Source organism: Athene noctua, chromosome 1, assembly GCF_965140245.1.
Source record: "Athene noctua chromosome 1, bAthNoc1.hap1.1, whole genome shotgun sequence".
Taxonomy (NCBI): domain Eukaryota; kingdom Metazoa; phylum Chordata; class Aves; order Strigiformes; family Strigidae; genus Athene; species Athene noctua.
In genome coordinates, this window is record NC_134037.1 from 170,091,246 (window position 1) to 170,109,596 (window position 18,351).

At 41.4% G+C, this 18,351-nt stretch overlaps 1 protein-coding gene across 1 annotated transcript; it reads right to left on the bottom strand.

The window, feature by feature from the left end:
- Positions 1–3,768: 3,768 nt before the first annotated feature.
- On the bottom strand, positions 3,769–16,989 carry ATP6AP2 (ATPase H+ transporting accessory protein 2). Its single transcript, XM_074905217.1, has 9 exons — positions 16,800–16,989; positions 14,009–14,139; positions 11,602–11,730; positions 9,126–9,221; positions 8,790–8,927; positions 8,414–8,467; positions 6,889–7,038; positions 5,731–5,847; positions 3,769–4,857 (listed from the first exon to the last, which is right to left on the bottom strand). The coding sequence occupies exons 1-9, from the start codon at positions 16,867–16,869 to the stop codon at positions 4,663–4,665; spliced, it is 1,080 nt and encodes a 359-aa protein (XP_074761318.1). The 5' UTR covers positions 16,870–16,989; the 3' UTR covers positions 3,769–4,662.
- Between the last annotated feature and the right edge of the window lie 1,362 nt (positions 16,990–18,351).

Sequence of the window (18,351 nt, forward strand, 5' to 3'; positions counted from 1 at the left end):
TATGGTTCAGGAATATTAATATCATGGTTCAGGCCTGCAGAAGAGAAAATAAATAATACAGAACAGTCCCCAACCCTTACTTGAGCATGAGATTTAATTTTTTCTACAGAATGCTTGTGAATTTTAGCTCAAAGGACCCACTTCACCATAGCCAAAAAAGTGCATTAATACAGGACTCAAAATTTCATTGCTCCTGTGGGGTTTTTGTTCTGAAACAGATGCTTAGCTCCTTACGATAGACTTTGGCAGAGTCCTTGTTACCTGCATTAATCCCAGCAATCACTTGCAAGGTTGCTCAGCATTTGCATTTCAAGGCGGTTTCTTCATTTTCACTTCCTTCCCCCTCCCCCCACCCCCCCCCCCGCCAAGACCTGAACACAACATTTACACATTTCAGATCTGCTTTAGGCTTTCCTTGCCTGTGTGTTGCAACAGCAGTGCATTGGCTGGAAGAACTCTGAAAGCTGCTATGCTTGCCACAGAGAAGTCTGGAAAGTTGAGGCATATGCGAAGCCTAGATTACACCTCCCTTCTGCCAAGTTTAGACTTTGGGGTATTATCCAGAAAAAGCAGCACACTGACTCTTGAAAGAACCCTTTATTTTATGGATTATTTTCTTTTTCCAGTCTAAATATCAAAAGCAATTCTGGCTTGGAATCCTCTCCTTTTTCAGAAATGTCAGCACTTCACGAGAACAGCTACCTGGCCTCTAGGTACTCCCCAGTCCAAGTACTGGACAATGTATGACTAAGGTCTGAAGCAGACCCGATCAAATACATCTCACTCTTTTTGCCAGAGGGTAAGCTCCCCAAGCAAAATCTCTCTTTGATGACCGGATCACCACTCCCTGCAGCAGTTACACCCTAAATCCTACAGACAGCACTGTATCGAGCCTTTCCCGGCCTGGCTGAAAGTTGCTTGCTGTTGAATATTGCATGACTCTCCTGCTCTTCTCACTTCGAGCTGTATTTTCCATGCATTCCTCTCCCTCCTTGGCCTCCCAGGAGTGCCTTAAAAGAACAGCGATAACTTCCCTTTGGAAAACAAAACTGTGGGCTTCTGCTCTCACTGCTGTCTTCCTTCACAGAGCTTCACATGGCAGTTTCATTGTTTTCCTGGTAGTACTGTACACAAACCCTATGATTTCTGCCATATTACATAAATCTTTTTACAATTTATAGTCTCGGGATGATTAAATTTAAAGAGAATGATCAATAGTATGTCTAATGGTGTTGACAGCACTTTCATTCTAATTAACTGAATTTTAAGTACAAAAAGGCTATTCCTGGCCCAGGGATCAGTACTGTAATTGCCTGTTTGATTAGCAGTTAAAGACCAGTACTATAGTACAATATAACGTGTCTTGCTTACCTAGTTCAAACTAAAGCACAGTAGCTTTAGAGTGGTTCAAAAAGCAGCTTGTGCTGTCAAAGCAACTGGTTTTTAAGAAATAGCACACATTAGAGTGCTCAAAAGCACCTTCAGTGCCAGCTGGGAGCCTACAGACATGACAATGAACAAATGTGGTACTAACAAGAGAAGTGGGAATTCAAATGTGTCCTTCAAAGTAGTCCAAGACTAGCTTTAAAAAGTAAAATTAGAGCCTACAGCAGCAGCAAGCAGCTGGAACAGAGCTGACAGGACGACCATCTCAACAGCAGGTCATGCATTTAAACAAACTCTATACTGCCAACTTCAGACTGATTACAATATAACTATGCAGGTATACCCGGCATACAGTCGTTAAAAACTTGCTTACAACTATACAGTCACTTTAAACAACTAGCTCCTGTAAAACTCTGCACCAGTATCTGAAGTGGACTATTAATCTACTTAATTCAGAGGTTAAATCAAACTATGAATGCATTAATTCAATATAGACGAAGCAAATCCTCAGTAAAAAGTCTACAGCATGACTGATTTTCACTGTTTAAAATGAAGAACCCACAGCCCAGACAGCCTAATCCTGCAAAAGCACTGTGAGTCCTAGTACTAGGTAGTAGATATGCAACATGTTTTATCCCTTTTTTTTTTTTCTTCCTCCTTAAAAGGCCTTGCTGAAACATTCTCTACAAAGCTGCAATCTGAGCTACTTACTGCTGATAAAAGCAGGTGAGCTCTCTCAAACTTTACAATTCTACAGGGCTCAGCCTGTCAGAATCACAATGTTGCATATTTTTACCCCAGAGATACTGTTCTTCCGTATGACAGAACTTCTCTGAGAGGTTCTTCCGAAAAAGTCTGTCACAATAATGCCTCCTGTTTACTTTAAATGAATTACGGCAGCTTTACTCTTGTGGCAGAGCTGAGCTGCTCATTTCTAATACATACGGTCACCTTAGCACATTCTCCAATCGCCCTACATTGTAGCAAAGATGTCGCAATTGACCACAAAGTTCAGGGAACAAGTCTCAGAAATAGAGCTTAAGCATCTCCTTAAGGAATAAGGGAATTCATTTTAAAAGACTTAATAACTGTAAACCAGTAATTAGAAATTCTAAAGAGTGATTTGAAATATCAGGGAACCTATTGTGGCATTGTTTTTTTAAAGAGAATCTTAACATTTTAAATCTCTCTGTAGTGTTTAGGACAAGCAGAATCCCATAAAGTTGCTTATTCTATTTCTGCTTGATGTCCAAGACAGCTGCAAACAGTGCAAGCTTCTAAATATTCCCAGAGCATTTACCTTTATCTTACCTTTGTTTGTTAACCTTTCACTGCAAAATGGTCCTGCAATCTGACAGTAACCTGACAGTGGTCATTCTTCCTCCTGCCACATACATAATTTTTTTTCAGGTATAGTTTATTTGGAAAGATTCTACTATAAATGTACAACTGCCTTTCTGACCCTAGATCATGCTTCCTGATGAAATTCTGGGATACTGTCTTCATCTTCAGTGATCTCAAAACAGTAAAAAAAAATTAAAATAACATATAGACAATCATGTAATAGTTTACTTAAAACATTAGGGTTCATACCTAACAAACACGATGAGAATGCTGTATTTTAATTGTTTTCATAATAAAGTTGTACAGCTTCATCACATGGATTTGATTCTCATCAAAACACGAAGTGTGCTACAGAATGTTCAATAATCAGACTACACATTCTTGTCAGAGAAACTGGCAGCGCAACTTCCTATCTATTGATCTTCATCACCCAGATTAAGTGCCATTAAAAGAAATTTCAGATTATTGTAACATATACGGGATTTCCTGGACTGGGGCAGAGCTGCAGCATGTTATTCAATTCAACATGAAACACTGTCCAGGATCTCCCAGACATGAACAACTTCAACCCCTCCAAGTCTGACATTCCCAGTAAATGCAACAAATCAATAAGCAGAACTTTTCTGGAAGTAGAACAAATATCTCCTAACAGCAGGGGAAGTTAAGCACATTAGAGGACAACAAGGTGAAAAAGTCGTTCCATTCCCATTGCTGTAGTCTGGTAGAATTCCTTTTACCACAAGAGCAAATGGGTATCTAAGAAGTAGACATTTCTAAAGAAAGATTCAAGACAGAGATTAATCACTTGTTTTAACCACACACACTATTAGAGTGAGTGTAGATAAACTATTAGGTTTAGATAAATTAATCCATACAAGACGATCTCCCTACATTTGCTTCTGAAAGACAGTTAAAATTAAACTGTTGTAGACTTAGGCCCACTGTCACATATAGGAGGCTTCTGGCACCTACTCTGTTCAGCTGAACAAATACTAAATGGAAGTAGCCGCATCTATGAAGCCACAGAGATTAAATGCATTCAAGAACAACTGTTCTTTGTTTTATTGAATGGTTGAAGCAGGACTATAATTCAAGTATATTTAAATCAAGTGTTGGTCCACTCATCATCAAAAAGAAATTTTTTTTAGAATAACATCAACACAAACGGAAGGAATATGAAGCATCGTAATAGGAACTTCAACTGTATGTGATGTTAGACCATGATCAGACTGGTGCTACTTCAATATTTATAGACTCTCCACTGTATAGACCAGTCACACCAGTGTTATTTACCTCCAAAACATTGTAGTTCTGTGTACAGGATCCTTCTGTCTACAGCTCACATCAGAGCCATCAACATGAGATCAAAATGCCACTTGTGCCACTAGAATCGTAGTCTTGTAGAAATATTTTTATATTTAGTATTTTACTAAAGAATAATTACTATCCTCTCTGAAGTTACATATAGCCATTATAAATTTTTACATCAAACATTTACAACTGGTTCATAATATACAACACAACAATTTAGCTATAATTTCTAATTTTCCAGTGTAAAGGTTTCAAACAACATGTTGCTATGATAATTTCAATTTATCTGTTTTGCACACAGTCACAGGCAGTACAGGGCATTTCAAAAACTCATGTTACATGATTTAAAAAAAAAAAAATGGAATGATGTTACTTCAATAACAATTACTTTGGGGATTGTTGTTGTTGGTTTTTTTTTTTTTTTAAACAAGCAGATTTCAATTTCTAAATCCCATATGGTGCTACTACTAACATTTAAAATAGGCTTGAGAGGGAAAAAAATACTTAGAAATAAATACACCTTTAAAAAAATTCCACGGTTAACCATGTCAGAATATTTTCCACACAGTTTAAAGGAGACCTTACTCTTCATCATTTTCTTGCGCTGAAATACAGTGCAGTTCAATCCATTCTTATCTTCTGATTTGTCATCCTATAAATAATGCTGTCATAACCAGGATCCATGTTCCAGAGGTTGTAGGAGATAACTATCACAGCTAAAGCAAGACCTATCATCATCCACAGAATAATGTTGAAGATTACAGAGTAGTTGTAGTTATATGGATAGGCAAGGTTATATGGATTGTCTGTTTCGCTCTGTAATAAAGAAAATGTGTATTACTTTAAAGTTAGCTTGCATATGAAACACATTCTGACTACACTGATAATCTGAGCAATCTAAATAGGAGAGATGGGTTTTTGTCTAGACAATTCTGATGCTGGGGCACAAAATGCAGAAGCGAGTATGTGACTGACATTAATGGAATCCAAAGGAATGGGCTGACAGGAGCCTCATGAAATCCAGTTAGGACAAACACAAAGTCCTGCACTTGGGACAGAATAACCCTGTGTGACAGGACTGACCAGCTGGGCAGCAGCTCTGCAGAGGGGGACCTGGAGGTCCTGGTGGACAAGGTGAACAGGAGCTAGCAGTGCACCTCTGCAACGATGCAAAGCAACTGCATCCTAGACTGCATCTGGAGTGTAGACAGCAAGTCAAGGAAATAAATTTTTTAAATTTTTTCCCCACGCAGAAGGCAGAACTTGCACGCACTATTGTACTGGGGAGAAAGCAGTAGAAATGCAAATTCTAACAAGACATAAGACAAAACATTTTCACGGTGAAAGTGGTTAAGACTTTGGAACAAGCTGTCCAGACAGGCTGTGGGACTTCCAGCCATCAACTTCACAAGAACTTAGCTGGACAAGGACCTGAGCAGCCTTATCCAACTCCTAAATTAATTCTGCTTTGAGCAGTAGGTTGGACTAAGTGACCTCTAGAGGCCCTCTTCAACCTGAATTACAATATGATTAAGTGAAGATCAAGACAGGTAAACTGACCTCTTTACACCCATGAGTAAACCATAGTCAGTATTCTGGTCCTTAAAAAAGAGTTATGCTCAAATGAAGAAGTGCTGCTGTTTGGATTACTTTTAATAAATGAGATACAGAAAAACGTGCATCTACTACCTGTGAAGACTGGAGAATGGAGCGAGTCTTCCTCATAAGGGGAGAATTAAATGCCTTCACAGCTACCACTTCTACTACTGCATTCCCGCTATACAGATTAAACATCTCATCTGCAAACTGAAAAAGCAAAAGTGATTTATTTTAAAACCTACACTGTAGCCAGGAATTAAGTAGAGTTTTGTTAGCAAGATGTACTAAACCATAAGATTTCAGCTTCAGGAACAATTACGGAAAGTTGTAAAAATTTACACTGTTTTAGAATTCCATTAAGAAACTGCCAACTTTCACCTGGTTTACAGTATCTCTTTAAAACCCCTCAACCACTGTTCAGCAGACTGCACCTTATAACTGCTTTCTGGGCTGAAACTCATTCTTTCATCTTTTACAAAAGGCCAATCACCATTTAGTTTCCCAATTGTATGTCTGTCAGTTTCAACAAAATATTTAGGTTCTCAACCTTCCACTGGAAAATGATAAATATGAACATTTTAATCTGGTCCAGAGACTAATATGTCTAGTATTTAAATATATTCGCTTAACTGCAAAGAGGCTGAAGAATAATGTTTAGAGAAAATAGTTATTTCGTTTAGCAAATTCATGCTTTTACACTTTTCCATCATGCTTTTGAAACTCTCAAAAGTGACTGGACTTAATAAAGATTTTATCTAATGATTACATAAGACCTGCTAAAGAATTACTATCTTGAGCACACCGATAGATGAACAGCATTATTTTAGAGGCTTGGAAATTTAGATTTAGACAGCTTTGTGGGCAAGGGGAAACTAACCACTGTACTCTGGGATAAAGATATTTCCACATTTCTTAGAGCCAGTTTTTGAGGCATACTCAGAAAAAAAACCCCGTATCACGTCATGTTGATACATTGTTTCAATATATTTCTACTCCTTTACATGAAATATCTAAACACATTGTAGAATCATGTCAACACTTTCCAGAGTGACAAATTGTACCATTCAATTTTATAACTGAAACGCATTTTAAAAACCAAACAACAAAACCAATCATCAGGCAAGTCATCACTAATGAAGTGACAATTCAAAGCAGAAGACAGTCAATAAACTAACTCCCTTGTAGTCAACATAAAAAATTATTTCCTTAGTATTCCTGTGAGTTTTGTTCACTAGGTAGTAAGTATACCTTTTGCAAAGAGTCTGCAAGAATTTGAGAAGCATCCTTGAACTGCTGAGAGTCTTCCCCATATCGTTTTCCAACCTCTTCCAAACCAGCCAGTTCCAGAGAGTACAGGTCCGGAGAGTGGTCTTTGGCTAAGTGCTTGTGTCGAGACAGCTTTGGCACACCATTGAGGGCAGAAAGAAATTAATTCATACACAGGTTACTTTAAAGACACATTTCACAAAATCCATTTGCTGGGATTAATCCAGCCTCACTTTCCACAGTCATATTCCATATTGATTAGAAAGTGGAATTTCTTGCCAACTTAACCAGATGTCCACAACTGTTTCTACAGAAGAAAGTGGATGATCATCATGTAGCATCTATTCCTAACATGAGGTTACATACATGTAGTATAGAGCTCTACTAAAAAGAAACACTTATTCACACCAGAATCCTCATTCTGTACTTGTCATAAAAATAAAACTTGGAAAAAAACCCCCCTCATAACTATAGTACTTAGATATTACTGTTCCCTCCGCTGAAGCTGGCCCTTGCAAAACCGAGTAGGTTGCAACTTCTACCTTGCTGTTGCCCATGTACAAAAGTAGTTTACTTAAGGAGTATTATCCCATTGTCATAAAATCCAACCAGCATAATCCAAATTATCTCAAAGGAGAGTAGTGATGTTCTTGCACTTCTACAGGTGTGAAGCTGCAGTACTGACATCTGCCTGCACAAGAGAACAGTCTCTGAAAGCAAGAAATTGAATCTGTTCCTATCTTCCCATCTACTTTAACTACAGCATTTCTAGTCTGCAAGACAAAAAAACAAGTTGTTCTACCTCATTTTCTCAAGAGCCCCATTTCTCTCCACCAGCCCTTCACCAAGTGTGAACTTCAGAGTTTTTCATGACTATTTCTTTCACTTTAAGTAGCTGAGGACTGCAGCTTAAAGGACACATTCCCACCTCACCCCCCCCAAAAAACCCCAATCCCCAGAACAAACCCTAAACCACAGCAACAAGACAGGAGTTTCTTAGTAAAAAGATCGTAAGAATTAAAAGCTCACCCTTCCATTGGAACATTTCTATCATCATCACTATTCATGCTACAGAAGTCACTCCAGTCTTTTCAGATAAAACATTATGGTGATAAAGCAAAATGGAGACAGGGCAAAGAACATCATCTTCTTAACTACCATTACACTTCTCAAGTAAGAAAACAAGGAAAGCCCTGGCAAATTCTTCACTGAGTATTTCCTGTGTCTTTGGGTATGGAGAAAAAGCAGTTCAGAATTTCCTGTTCTCACTGAACACAACACAGAAGAAACTACAGATGATTAAGGTTCTCATTTTCTTCTGCCCATGACAGGGCTCATACAAGTAGCTTGAGAATGCTTTATTTAAACTGATGCAACCAGCTGATGACACACTTGAATATATACCACTAAGTTGCCAAGTACCCTGGCCACGCCTTCTCTACCTTTAAAGGAGATCTCTGAAGTTTGTGACACAAGATGGAGACTGTTTCAAAACAAAAAAACTTACCAGGCTTGCAATATCATGTAGGACTTGTAGTTCTGACAGAAAAAGTAAGTCAACCTGGGGGAAGAGGCAGAAAGAAAGATACAGTTCTTTCTTTTGATGAAATCAAAGTTAGGTAAGTCTCATTTTGTTGCAAGTCTCAGTATTTTATAACAGGTTATGTCTGTTACAGCATCAGAACATGCTAGAATGAAATTACTCTTTCAATAATGTACTTACAAAAAAACCTTGAAACTCAGTTCTTGTAATTAGTTTAAAAAAATTAGAGTGGGCTCTCGTAGGCAAAGCAAGGGTTAAAAAAAAGAAAAGAAAAGCGCAAGCTGACTAAGAATATTGGGGGAAAAAATCATAAACATTCCCACTGATTAAAGTTTTTTACCTCATTGTTTCTGCTGAGGGAGTTGAGAGGAAGGGAGCTGAGAATGGAGTTGTCCTGGAATAAGCGGTTTCGCAGTTGGCGCAGTGTGACAGAAAGATCTTCAAATACAGAGTTTGCCTTGCCCACCATATACACTCTCTGCAGGAACAGCCATTGTTTAATAACAACAGAGGTTAGTTTTTAGCTTTTCCAGTCACACATTAATAATCCATCATACTTGCAATCTGTCTCCAATGAAAAGTATTTCATATAACCAATTGGTTTTGTTCCAGCCACACAAGTGGAAAGAGGTTTACTATTCAGAACATCTGGAATCAGAAGCGAAGCAATACTCACTTCCTCACTGGGGGCCAGCTGCAAGACCACAGGAGTTTCCTCAGAGAACAAAGTATGAATAGCATTCGCAACACTGTCAAGACTGAAAGGAACAGCCTGGAAGACAAAGTCCAGTTAGATTTCTGGGTAAAACAGGGCCTAATCGTGTAAGAGGAGATAATTTGCTTAACTACAGAAGTCTGGAAAAATAGGACAACCTCTTTTTGAGCAAAGAGTATATTTTCAAAGTGATAACAACAAATAATAGGAGCCAATGTGCAAAACAACAACTGTGTATCTATGAGCAGACAATTTATTTGTATATATGGCGGACACAATCCATTTTTAAGAACTCCAAGGGGCCATGATTGTGTAATTAAGAGGCTTACTTAAGTGAAGAGTATAGCCTTGTTTATCACTAAAGCAACAAATGTAGAAGCAATACAAAAGGGAAAATCAATCTTAGAGCAAATGGGAAGTTATGAACTACAGAAAACTGATGAATGAAAATATACCAGTAGGAAGACCAACTGCTGAAACACCAAATAAAAGAGCCATATAAAAAATTACTAAGAATAAAAGAATCCTAACACAGTATAGTGCCATTACTGGCAAGCTAATAAACCTGTTAGTTTTTCTAAGCTTTTATTTCTGGGTTTCACATTTCCATTCACTAGTTAAAGAGCATAAAAATATTTTTTCTAATAATTTTAGTAAATCTGTAAGCTGGGATAATTTGTACCCAGAGGTCCCGAACATGGACTCAGTGGTGATCATTTGAAACTGTTCTTGAGTATCAGAGAACCAGTACTTTGCCAGCGTACATTCGGGACAGCTCATTTGAAGCCATGGCAGAAGTTAACTGAATCAATTAAAGCATAGGAATATGAATTCCTATTAACACAAAATAAAGAAAATATGCATTATGTACACATCAGAACTTTACCAAAGTTATAAAGGCAAATAGGCTGAAGACTACTTCAAGCACATTTAAGGTTTCCTCAAGTTAGCAATGACTACACACAGTCAGGTGCAGACAATCCTAAATCAGTTTTGGTCCAGATACCATTTCAGCAATGCCAACACGTAACTGTGCCTGAACTAGACAGCTGTGCTTGAAAGCTGACATGAAAGCAGATCTGTGTTCAGCTGAATGTGACATGAGTTCAGTATAAAGCCACATAACATTCCAACTAAACACCGATATTCTAGAATAAAAGACTGCCTGATAGCTGTAAAATTAATTTCATAGGGAAATCATCACCTCCTCTTGGGGTGTGCAACAGGGTGTCAATATTAAATAAAACACTATTCAACACTGTCACGGATGATTCCACAGTTTATTCCATCAAAATAATAAATAATAATTCTTAACAGGAGCACAGCAGTCGCACAGAGCCAAAACGCAAGGTAAACTGGTGCAAAACAAAGTTTTCCAAGATAGGCAGAAGAAGAATTAACTAACTAGAAATAACCTGAAAGACAACTTATTTGAAAAGGGTTTGGGGGTTCATGCTGGACAAAGAACAGCTCAACATGAAGAACTGGTGAAATATCGCAGTAAAACAGATTAAAGCAGACAATGTATTTATAAAGGAGAAGTGAGTAGACACTGTACAGTTACCGATATTTTGTAAGTTACTGTATTCCTGTTAAGATGCGTTAAGCAAAAGAGGCAACGGTCATAAATTTAAAACCAGAAAATTCTATCTCAATGCAAGAAAAGCATTTTTTTTACTGAAAGGGTGGTCAAATACCAGCACAGGTTGCCCAGAGAAGTTGTAGAGTGAAGTATTCAAAACCCAACTGGACACAGTTCTGGTCAGCCTGCTCTAGCTGACCCTGCTTGTTCAGAGGGTTTAACTAGATGATTTCAAGAGGTCTCTCTCAACCAAAATGATTCTGTGATGCTGTGACAAGTGTGAGAAAAGAGCCTCAACAAAGACAGGGAGTGACAGGTAAATGTCATGTTGTTTGCTGTTTTCTTTTTGATACACTATAATCAAATTGTGTCTCAAAGTGCTGCATTTCACAGTCAAGTACTTGAGAAAAACTCAAAGACTGCTTAGAGGGTGATACAGTACATCAAAGAATCAACATCGTATAAAATGCTACAGACACACTCAGCTGAAATAAAAAAAAGTAGGAGTTCATGATTCAGACTATGAATCAATGTTAACATGGGAAGCAGCAGCCTGTCTGCCTCTTGGTACAAACATATTAAATCTAGATGCCTTTCAAGGAGAACATGCTTTGGTCGAACAAGTTACTGAACTCAACACCGGAGGCCCCAGGCGATCTCAAGGGCCTCTCACCTTGTACAGCAGTCCAACTGGATTATTCATCTGTACAGCCTGATCCATTGTTCTAGGGGGGTATGTGAACCTCAAGTGAAGTGAAAAGTAAGTGAATGTCAAGGACTACACTAGAGTTACGTACTTCTCATTAGATCATGAGTCACAGAAATTGCACAACAGTTCCAAACGTGGATACTCACATTCTCAATAGGGTAAGAAATTCCTTTGTCAGGCAATGTCAACTTGTCTACTCCCTTCACTGTTACCAGCACAGTAGCTCGTGGTCTGTGAAACAGATCACCCACTGCAAGCCCAGGCCAGGAAAGCTCCTATTACAAAATAGCAAAAAAACTTTGTTTCACAGGGAGAAAGAGATGAGCCTTCCCCCACCATTACAGCAAAATAACTTACTATCTTAATATCTCTATGCAGAACAGTCTACTGGAAATTTCATGGCAAAGTAAGTTAACACCAGAATGCTTTCATCTTGAATAATGCTGTTTCAAGTTAACCGTGAAGGAACCGTTTAAAACCTGCCAGTAACTTCATAGCAAAGGCTACACTTAGAGAACTTTATACATATTGGATATACCAACAGTTATTTCCCACAATTAAATCAGAAATATCATAGTCTAGATTTAATAAGTGAAGGCTGAATTTAAAAAACAAAACCAAAAGCAAACCCTATCAAAAACACCACTGAAACAGGTTTAGGCACATTAAAACACTAACATCTTGATATTTTCAGTACCAGAAAGAAATGAGGGGAAAAAAGGAAGGGGGGGTGTCAAACATGCCAACAACCTCTTAATCTAAAGCTTACAAATTCTTACAGAAACATAAAAAGATTCCTTAGTGGCTTACTACAGTTCTGTATTGGTAACAGCACAGTGAAAGCTACCTGGCTGGTTTACTCAGGCACAAAATACAAATTCATCTATTTAGAATGAACTCAAACAGATTTCTCCATTTGTATAAAAGTCCTAACTGCTTAAGTTTCATAAAACCAACTTACTGACTTTAGAATTAAATGTCATTATGATCTGTATCACCTCCAAGAAACAAAATTAAAACCTTTTAAAGCATCATCAAGGACAAAAAAAAGGGTTTAGTTTTATCTTGCCTTAACAGGGGAGGAATGTTTTTGAGAATCCCCAATGTAATGCAGTGAGAACTCCAAATTCTCTACAGTGCCCCTGCTGCACTGCCAGTTTACGTTTCTAGACTACAGCCTTGAGGTAAACTGCTGTGGCGTTTCCCACAAACTGCAAAATGAGTGTTTGGGCCCTGCAGTATTCTCCATACCAGGGTTGGAAGCTGCCTACACTGCAATTTCTGCCTTACTGACAACTTTCAGTTTCAGGGCTTAACTGAGTAACTTACACACTTCCTTCCCTGCCTACTTCTAGGATTTGAAATAATACTAACAGAAAACTATTTCTAAAGGATGGTACAGACCCATCACAGCAAATGAATTCAAAGCTCTGGCACAGGCACAGAGCGAGTACTGAAACACTTACTCCATGATAACCACGTCATACCTCCAGATGACCAATATGCCAAGTCAAGTGTTCAAAATGGGCCAAACCCCATTGTTTTGCTGGGTGCCTTTACATGCAATGCACACACTACCATCTGATGTATTGTTTTTTTTCTTGATAATCAAAATATACTTCTTGGGAATACTACTCAAGAGTTCATTACTTGTTTAATGACAAAAAAGAATTATTAATTGACAACAAGATATTTTCAGACAAATTCTAAAACACAGGCCAAACAGGCCTGCATTCAAACCAGACTCATCAGACCTCTTGCCTAGCTGAAATACAGAAGAAATGGGAACCAGCCTCCCTCACCAGCAGTGCAAGAATATCCCAGCTTGTAGCTTTGAGTATCCGGCCGCACAGACACTGCTAGAGATGCCTGGCTTTTATGCTTTCATCTACTGCTTCAACAGCCGCTCATCCCTGCTGAAGCCCAGCAAAATTTCAGTAGGCAAGATGGAATCAATCCAAGGGCTCCTACACATGTGCCCCACTTTAAACATCACTAAAGCTATATTCAAAAATCTGATTTGGGAAAACGCTACTGCAAATTAGGTTTTAGGAAGTAATCCAAAGACTTGAAATTTTTAGGCTACTTGTTCTTATTAACTATGTTCAGCAGACAAGCTTGCTGACCCGACAAAATGCCAGCCTAGCCAAGCCATCGCTCACAGTCTTCAGAGTACCCAAGAGCAGAGCCCTACAGATAGCTCATAGGCAAGAAATGACAGTGTTTTTCACCGATTCTCAGTACATGACCACAGATAGGGGGATACAGCATGCAGTTAGGTCTCAGAGGAACTGAAGAACAGCATTGCAAAGACTCCATGGGCTTGCTTCCTTCTATAGCTGATGATTCAAATTAGCTAGCTAGCACAGCCTTTTGCAGATCATATGACTGACATAGCTCTATGCTTGGAAACCAGACTGTGACAAGTCATACATTCCTCAAGACAAACACGATGGTATTTTATATATTCGAGCCAGTGACAGGAAGATTTGCATGATAAGTGAGCAGATCTGTAGTTTTAGAGGCATTTCAAAATCAAGACTTGAAACATACATCTTCAATAGAAAAGCCCATGGATAATGCAGCTACATCTGGGATCCGCTCGCCAGGAATGGGCCAACTTCCATCTCGAAACACAACTGACTGAGGTGATCGTAAGACACTAAACTCATCACCGCATACACCTGAAAAACAAACATAAAAAGCTGTCAGAGTTCTTGCAATCTTTCTCTTACATAACACAGAAAAAGAGCATATGAGAGCTTTCATTCCTGCTTCCTCCCTCTCGTGCCTGTCAGTTTACGTAACACAAATAGTGAGAACCGATCATTTTAACGCTCTGGAATACAAAATAAAGCTTTTATATGGCAATGACTAAGGACAGACGAATCCTCATTAACAAAAGCAGGACAATTATTCAAGCAGCAGCACAGTACACTTCCACATACGCACTAGCAGGTTGTGAGTGGTGCTACAGTTCAGACCTGGTAAAGCTAACTCGGCAGAGCCAGGTGGACTCCAAAATCCCATTAGCTATGCACCAACACGGCTCTGTGTGCTTCCAGGACTGCCTGGCATAACACCTCTTCTCATGCAGACAACAGCCTGAGCCATTGAACCCAGAGCCAGGAGGATCAGCAGAGTTTCTCAGTGCTGGCTTAAAGTGAACACTGTCAGGAACAATCTGGCTTCTGCAGAACAGCTCCAGTGCCTCTGCTCTGCCTTCTTAGCCACATGACATTGTAAATCCTTCTTCTTCCTTGGATGTGGTACTGGACCCAAGCTGATTGTGTGAAGCCACAATTTGCAATACTTCTCATGTCAGGTTTTCACTCATTTGGGATCCCCCTTCATTCTCTTCCCCATTACCTTGAATATCAAAGCTGACTAACAGCATATTTCTAAACTGTATTATGATGACAGTAATTTACTGTGTAATAAAGTCAGAAAGGACTCCATAGAAATAAGGGATGAGCTTATTTCAAGCTAGCTTCCTATTTTAAAGTCACTTAAGCATAACTGCAATACTGTGTACACTAACATTTATCTAAATAAATTTTAAAACGTGTTTGGTGTATATAAGCAGTAACACGCACAATGCAAAATTACAGGCGTATTTCCCCCATGAGCAATCTGTGTAGGTTTCTAACAGAACTAATCTGACACATGACACGAGAAAATCAAGAGAGCACTAAATATTTGCAGGCCATCTAAGCTGAAGTGCTAATTATACAATCAGTCTGCATACTTCAAAACTACATGAACAGGATAACCATCTAAAGAAAATAAAAGTATTTATTTATATGATCACGGAAGATTAGTTACCAGTCCAAGCTGCTACATACAACAGCTTTCCGGGGCATCTGCAAATCTAAAGGCTATTTACAAAAATAATGTATTAGTAAACTGATGTGTTCTGCAGTTATAATCTTCCCTAACATTACTTTAACCAATGTGACCTTGAAGATGCTGGTTTAAAGCCTGGGTCATGATCATGCATACAAATGTTGACAGTAAATCAGAGCTATGTTATGATAAACATAATATAAAGGAACAACGCACTGAGATGCAGGTCAGGGAAGGGTGGCAAAAGGAAGGAAACGGGCCAAACCAACAGATGCATACGAAACAGATTCAAGTATTTTTTGTTTTAAATTGATGCATGTTCATTGGATGGCCTGCTGTCAATTTTAATGGTGCAACAACCTGCATTTTCGAGGACAGAAGTGTTTCTGGATCAATTTGTTTCAGATGGATTTTACAAAATTACTACAAATATTTTTGCTCAGTCTGTAGGATTTCATGTGTTGCTCTCCACAAGGCTGTGAGACAGTCACAAACGTGACTTAGGACAAATTGGTTTACTTAGGACAAGATTGCTTAGACTGATAAAATTAGAGCATTACCCTTTTCAATTAAACTTGCCTTTTTAGACATGTTCAAGATCTCTGTGATTAAAACTGAATCTGAACCTGGGAACACAAGATTTCTCCTCAGACACACTATAATTACTTGACCACAGAACCCCACTTATGCCACATAAGCAGTGAAGTCTGCAGAGTAAATTCTGAGATGCAATTAGCCCTGTATACTGTTATCCACCCACCTACAGAAAACTTAACTAAGCTTCAACCTTGCCGAGGCTGTACCTCAGGACAGCTTCGGCCCTCAAAGCCTTTGTGAGCCGGGACTGAAGAACGAAGGCATATTGAGAGAAAACTATTTATGGGGTGCCTGGAAGCCTTAGGTGCAGGTCGCAAGCCTGACTCGCAGCGGATGACAGAAAGCCGCCAGCGACCACAAAAGCAGCTCGGCAAAACAAGAAAATCCGCACAAAGTAACAAACGATGCGTATCCATACATCGCCCCCCAGGGCCCTGGGCTGGAGGGCGAGGGAAGCGTGCGGGCGCAGGCTCTGGGGGAGCCGGGATGGGGGGGGCAGGGAGCGGCAGCAGGGGACAGCCCTCCGCTCCCGCCTCTCCGCCCTGGGCTGGTGGGCACACACCCCGCTCCCCCACTCCCGAGCACTGCCCACGGGGGGGGCGCCCCGGGGCTACAGGGGGGGGGCGGGGGGGGGGCGGCCGGGGCTCTCCCTCCGAGGGCGGCCCAGCGCCCGCCCGGGGCCGCGCGCTGCCCAGGTCACCCCCTCCCCGCGAGGCTCGCGCCCCTCCCCCCCCCCCCCCCCGCGCGCTCCCTTCCCCCCGCCCCGCAATCGCTCGCGCGCCCCTTTCCCACCGTTTCGGCCGCCCCTTCCCCCGCAGCGGCTCCGCAGCCCCCCCCGCCCGCCGCGGCGGCTGGCCAGGCCAGCGCGCTCCCCCACGCTGGCTCGACCCCGCTCGCTCACCGGCGAGACAAGCCGATGTCACCAGCACCGCCACCTCCAGGGCCCAGCGAGCCCCGCCGCGCCGCCCCATGTCCGCCGCGGTGCCCACCGCCGCGCTGCCAGACGCCGCCGGGGAAACGCGGGGCCCGGCCGGGTCGGACCGCACCGTCGGACGGAGAACCGCCGGCGCCCCGCCCACTAGGGCGCGCTGACGGACAACCGCCGCAGCCAATCTGCTGGTGAGATTCGGGCCGGCTGGGCGGGACTCTGCAGGAGTGGCTGACGGAAATGACCGTTCGCCGGTGAAGCCCACCCCCACCTTGTCACGGGGCTGACCGGTCAGCTGAGAGGCTGCCCGCCGGGGGGGCGGAGTCTTAGCTTAAGTGGCGTTTCCAGTTGGCCAATCAGATCGTGAGAGATCTCTGCACCATTTTCCTCTCCGCACCGTAAATTCAGAGGGCAGCGGTGAGGAGGCGGAGCCTCGCTGGAGTGAGTTGACGGCTGTTTCGACCAATCGAAGTGCGAGAGATCCTGGCCTTGCCCCTCCCAGCGCTCAGCAGTACGACCGCGATAGCGTTCGATGGAGGCAGGGTTGGATCGGGCAGCCTCCGTGCGGGGGCGGGAAGGAACTCTGATTGACAGTGAAATGCACCATTCAGCGAGGAAGGGCGCCTGCTCCACCTTCTCTGCACCTGTGTTGTGCGGGATTGATTCTCTGACTGTTGGCCCTGGCCCTCAGTCTCAGTGGTTGTGGCAGTGCTGGGTGTCCCAGCTCGTCCCCTGTGCCCCTCTGGCAGTGTACCTCGTGTACCTGAGGAGGCACAGAGGGTAGGGTAAGAGTCCATGTTAAGGGGGGAACTAGTCCCTCTGTTGAGGGGGCTTGTGTCAGGGGTGAAGGGCGTCTGTTGTTGGGTTTTGGTTTTGTTTCTCTTTTCAGTAGTGTTTGAAATAATGTATGTGTGTTTACACCTGACACCTGCCTCAGCACTTCACCCCCCAAAGGCAAGCGAAGGAGCTGAATCAGTGAGTTGGGCATCTCTGTGTAATCTGTAGTTTGGATATTTATGGGGGAAACAGCCCTGAAGGTCTTAATTGGGCCTATTAAGCTGGAAAGGGGGGGGGCCAAGATGAAGTGTTTGTCTGGAAAATCCCTGCCCACTCCCCTAAAAATTTGTTGTTGAGAACAGTTAAAATAACATACAGACACTCTGCCCCAGATGTGCTCATTTCACTCCAGCTATTCTTGCTTGTAATAGAAACTGGCAGCTGGGTGCATGCTGTTCAGTGTATGTATAGTATTCCTGTAATACGCCATGACCAAGTAAGTTGTATTTGTACACTATTAGGCTCAGGGGTCTCGATGAGACGCTCTGCAATTTGAGACCGAGAAAACGGGTTTGAGAGTGAATTCTCATGTACAGGAGGTTAAGACCTCCATTTCATTGTGGAGAACGTTCTGTAAGATTTTAATTTCTGTCCTGTATTCCTCAGAAAGCAGTATGCGTAAGTTCACAGGAAATCCAGCAGTGCTAGGGAGTATTTGATCTGCTTTGCTGGAACAGCACAACTGTGT